We start from the raw sequence: 5,680 nt of genomic DNA, 5'->3' as shown, positions 1-5,680 counted from the left end.
CTCTCTCTCTCTCTCTCTCTCTCTCTCTCTCTCTCTCTCTCCATATGAAGGATGGAATGAATCCATCACCTATTTATGGATAGAACCTAGCCATTTTTTCCATATATAATATCTACCCTTGGATCATAAGTGTTTTGGCTAAATCTTGGCCATTGATGAAATTTCAAGTGTCCATCTACTTGACAAGTGTCTACTAAAAGATAATTTGAACTTTTCTTCTTTCCTAATATTTACAAGTGTCCACTTAGAAGAAAATTTGAGCTTTTTTTTCTTTCCTAATCTTGACAAGTGTCCATTACATGTGAATTCTTATGCATCTATATGTTATTTGATAAGGCGGGTATTACAATTATACCTTTAGTTTTTTATCTCATCAAATATATAACTTTAAATTATATTTAATACACAAATTTATACCTATCCACGGTCAACCCTCAATTTTAACCTTTAAAATACCTAAAATACCCTTGAATAAAAAAATAACAGATGAAAAAAAATTAAACTTACAGTTTTGACCTTAAAAATATTCAAAATACCTTGAAATGGTTTTTTTTTTGTGCTTTTTACTTTTATTTTTAGTAATATTGAAAAGTTTTAATTTTTTTCTCTCTTTTTTAGGATAATTTGGTCATCTTAAAGGTCAAAACCGAAATAAGGTATAGATATGTATATTAAATTTAATTTAAAAGTATATATTTTAATAAGATAAAAAATTAAAGATATAATTTTTTAATAAACCTAAAATACATGACATAAAAATATAAATATCTCTATTTCTTACGCCAGAAGAAAATAGAAAAATTACCCCAACCTTACCAAAACTAGAAACCCTAATGCTGATAGGCCAAGGTAGGTAAATAAGGGATGACAACCATAGTATGTTTTTAATTATATATATATATATATCCCAAGTTTTTGTGTTCCTCTTTTCGCCCTTTAAAACTTCCCTCCTGAAATGGTGGAATGAGAAGCCGGTGGCCATACTCTGCTAAAGGCGCTTTGAAATATTAAAAAAAAAAAAAATTTGAGAGGTCGTTTTTTAAATCAATAACTTGTGTTGTCTTTTAATGGCTAATGGGTTCCTTGTGTCGACCAAAGCAAAGGCGGTGCGTAAAGATGTTCGTTTTAAAAGTTCATTATTAATTTTAAATCATGATTTTTAATTTTTTATATTATTTTTTTTTATAAAAAATTTAAATTTTAAAAATTAAAATCATAAATTATAATTTTAAATTTATAAACTAAACTCCATGAATCTATAAAAAAGACAATATTGCATTGATTTCTCAAAAAAAAAAAAAAAAAACAAAAGATCATCTTGACCAGTCAAAGGAACATTAATATCTAGCTTAAAGACGTTGAGAAGATTAGTTTTGAATGAGACATGCATTGACTAATTGTTTTCCCTTTCTTTGACTGCCACTAGAAGAGATCACCATCCTCTGCATAATAATCCACAAACAGAAGACAACCCAGAACTTGAAAAAAAAAAAAAAAAAAAAAAAAGCGGGGAAGAAATATCCCAAAAATTGAGAGTAAATATTTGAAAGAATAAAATTTATAAGATAAAAAAAGAAAGAAATTAATCAACTAAACCAAGAAGGAGATCAAGGATGCTAAGAAGCCGTTGTTGATGATGATGATTCGAATTTGTAGTATTTATCAACGGCAAGTGAAACGTCCCAAGTGCAACTTATTCCCTTTGGTATGATTACAAGATCACCGGCACCAAACTCCACAAACTCCGATGACCCTTTTGGGTACGCCTTCACTTTTCCTTTCAACAAATAGCATGTTTCTTCTGCATCAAATTTCAGCTGATATTTCCCCGGCGAACAGCCCCATCTTCATATAAATAAAATAAAATAAAATAAAATAAAATAACATCCCAAGTCATAACTACTCATAACATATACAATTATAATATATAAGAACTAGATTATATATATATATTATAGAGAGAGAGAGAGAGAGAGAGAGAGAGAGAGAGAGAAGGCTTACTTGGGCCAACACTTGATTTTCAACTCGGAAAGCCTGGCTTCAGAAGGATTTCTCTCGACGATAATTCTTAGGTTATTATTTTCTGAGGAGTTGGATATTGATGATGATGATGCCATATTGAAAGATCTGCAGTATGATGGGTATGATTTCTTGTCTCTTTCTATATATATATATATATATATATATATATATATATATAGATTTTGGCCAATATATTACAATTGGATTTTTTGGAGAAATAATAAGTTGGAAGGTATCTTGTCCATGGAATAAGAAGAAGGATAAGAGATATGTTAATATATAGACGAGTGTTTGGATAGGCACCATGGTCTTCCCTCATTATTACCCTTTGACTTATCATATCTTGACATGTCATAATCACACATAATATATATCTTCATGTTGGTAATGGTTGTGCGTTGCATATATACCATTTGGCAATTAAAAAATATATATATCGTAAAATATCATATTTAGTAAAAATAAAAGAAAAGAAATATCAAAAAGCACCGAAAAATTTTTTAACGTATGTACGATTAGGTCAAACAATGCATGCATTAAGACGCACCAACCTATCCTTATCCAAAATTATTAGTTTTATATAATAATAATCATATGAATATCCTTAATCTACTAAAAACAACTTTAATATTGTTATGGTTGCAGGTATAGTTTAACAATAATTTCATATACATGCCTACATTATAAAGTATAGAGTTTGAATCTTTACTTCTAAGTTAAAAAAAAAAAATTTGATACTAATTACTCTTCTCACCTTTTTTTTTTTTGGTTTTGCCTTGCATATGGGTCTATATTTTAAAGAATTTTTCATAAAATCCATATTCTCACAAATTATATAAGATACTTTGAGTATGACATACTTTTTCCTTTATAATAAAGCTTGGCCCGATCAGATTTATGTTTTCTTGGATATTATGTATATCAAGTTGCCAAAGTGAAAGCAAACTCTAAAGGAAGCTTTGCAGGGTTGTCAATGAGGATCACATGTGGCGATGGGACTTCAGAAGGAAGATATCAGATATTTCCTACGGTCAAAGCGTTGACCGGATAATTCATCTGACAATAACACGTGGCAAAATATGATTGGGCATGTGTTTTAGTGTTGGACTGGGGAATCATGTTCTTGGAGATGCAGACATGGCACTTCCGACAATTTTTTTTTTTTTTTCCTGTTTGTCTCTATTCCATGATTTATGCAATTTTCCCTTGTTTTTTTTTTAATCGCAATTTTCCCTTGTTTTATGCGTATATTGTCTACATCTCATTCCTTACCCACAACGTACCATCCTACTTACTCAAGATTTTTGCACGTACGCTTACACGTGCGAAGATTAAATACCACAAATTTTCTTCTTGTTACGATCTGATTGTTTTTTTTTTTTCCTCTGAATCTTCCTGTTTTTGTTTATTACTCGACGATAGGTCATTTGTCTAAAAACGACAACATGGTCTTTTGTAAGACACGTGTTGATTTTTTTTTAATAGGAGAGAAGTAGGACCGGTAATATGGGTCACGACATGATTCAAAAACGACACGAATTTTACGGGTTAAGGTTGAGAAAAAAGAGATTCGGGTCAGAATCGGGTCGACCTAAAATTGACACGAAAAACACGTGTCAATTTTGGGTTGGACCTGCCTAATCCGAACACGACACGAAACTTGTAAAAAACTAAAAAATACATACATTTTTCATTTCATATTTTAAATTTTATTATGAACTCGTGATATCATGATAATTATACTCAAAATCTTATACTATTATTTACTTAATTTCAATGGATGTTATTGTAATTTAGTGTGTTATGAATTTTAAGTTATTTTTAATATGTAAAAAACTAAATAAAAGTATACAATTTTCGTGTTAATTTCGGATTCACGGGTCAATTTCGTGTCACGGGTCATTTTCAGGTCGTGTCGTGTTAACTCGTAAAGTGATCGTGTCGTGTTTGTGTTGCGGTTTTTAAAAGATTTCGTGTCACGGATCGTGTTCGGGTTGACTGCGAATTTAAAAAAAATGATCAAAACACGACACGTGACACGAATTGCTACCCCTAGGGAGAAGTACAAGATGATCAATCATTCAATCCTTTCCCACTTAAAATTGAAAATAAATGGTTATTCAATTTTTTAAACGTATACTACTTTCCAATGTCCATATGGTGATGTTTGGTTGGAGGATTCAAACCATGCGATTCGAACCATTTTCAATTTACGTGTATTTTTTATGAGAGAAAATACTGTAACGAACTAAGAATCATAATTCGAATCAGAAAATGAACCCTTCTACCAAACATCTTTGTCCATCCTTAAAAGTTAAAAAGTATCAAATCATCATTTTTTATGCATGCACTTGTAAAAAAGCAAGAATAAGCATGTGGTTGGTGATTTTTGCTCACTTAATCTTTAATAATAAGATGCCACATATATAACCTTTTTCACGCTCACGCTATAAGAAGATTTATAAGATTATTATATTTTGGGTTGGTCAGCAACTCAGCATTGTATTATGACTGTCTTCGGCCGCAAAAGACGGATGACAAATTTTTTAATAGAACACCTTTATTTATTTTGATGGGTTAAAATTTTACTATCCACATAAAATGACTCTTATATAAATATGTGAGATTTAATTTAGTAATAGAGTTTTATTTCAATCGGGATAAATATCAATTTTCTTTTCAATAAGATTTTCTTTTTTTATGTATTTATGTTATATATAATTTGATGCGGACAAAAGGCATGTCACAATTACATTCAAGACGTACAATCTTTCTGAAATTGTTTTTTGAGCTTTCGTTTTTTTTTTTTTTGGTCATAATACACACTAGTGTCGATTTTGGTAAAAGATTTTGATCATTTCAAATACTCATTCTAACCATGTTGATCAAATTAAATCCTTGATATAATCTAATTAAATTATATAATTTTGGTGGGGTGCTTGATTTTAGATTGATTAAGTAAAAATTATAATCTTCTATTAAAAAAAAGTAAACATCGGATAGAGATACAAATATACAATTGTGTTGATGACATTTCTTTTTGAGATGAATGATAAATACAAATTTTATTTCAGATTTTTTTTTTTTGAGATAGTCTTTTTTTTGACACGTGTTATAATAATTATCTCAACTAAATCAACTTAACAATAGGTCAAATTTTTCTAATATATTACAAGAGTGCCATCCCTTAACCCTCCAGTCCACACGTTTTTTTTTTGTTTGAATAATCGAATTTCCACTTAATAACACTTCTTCGGTACATATATACGAGACTATATTTTCATATTAAAATTAATATAACCTTGTAAACATTTTTTTTTTTTTAAAAACTCATTATTATTATGTACATTGATTGGCTATTACTGTCTTGCAAACTAAATTTTCCTGTTAGACCAAAAAAAAAACATAAGGAAGTTTCTCTGGTAGGATCAAAAAATAAACTATCGGTAATTTTTTATTTTCAGCTATTAAATTTGTATTAAAAAATTATATATTCTGCATATTTGTTCAATTTAATTTGATTTTGACCTAATCCAACGGTCAGAAAATTAACATTATCGTAGGATTATCTTAAGAAAAATACATTAATGTAAATAAAAAAAAAGAAAATTCAAGGTCACGCTTCACAATTTAGAGCCGTATGAAACAAAATAAAATC

General features: G+C 29.2%; 1 protein-coding gene across 1 annotated transcript; it reads right to left on the bottom strand.

Moving 5' to 3' along the window:
- Positions 1–1,367: 1,367 nt before the first annotated feature.
- LOC21398978 lies at positions 1,368–2,144 on the bottom strand. The gene is made up of 2 exons (XM_010093529.2): positions 2,002–2,144; positions 1,368–1,845 (listed from the first exon to the last, which is right to left on the bottom strand). Exons 1-2 carry the CDS (start codon positions 2,115–2,117, stop codon positions 1,617–1,619), a joined length of 345 nt encoding a protein of 114 aa, XP_010091831.1. The 5' UTR covers positions 2,118–2,144; the 3' UTR covers positions 1,368–1,616.
- Positions 2,145–5,680: the final 3,536 nt, after the last annotated feature.

Source organism: Morus notabilis, unplaced genomic scaffold (genome assembly GCF_000414095.1).
Source record: "Morus notabilis unplaced genomic scaffold, ASM41409v2 Scaffold602, whole genome shotgun sequence".
In the NCBI taxonomy this organism is placed as follows: domain Eukaryota; kingdom Viridiplantae; phylum Streptophyta; class Magnoliopsida; order Rosales; family Moraceae; genus Morus; species Morus notabilis.
Note: the sequence above shows the minus strand (reverse complement) of the source record. Positions and strands in the feature narration are given on the sequence as shown.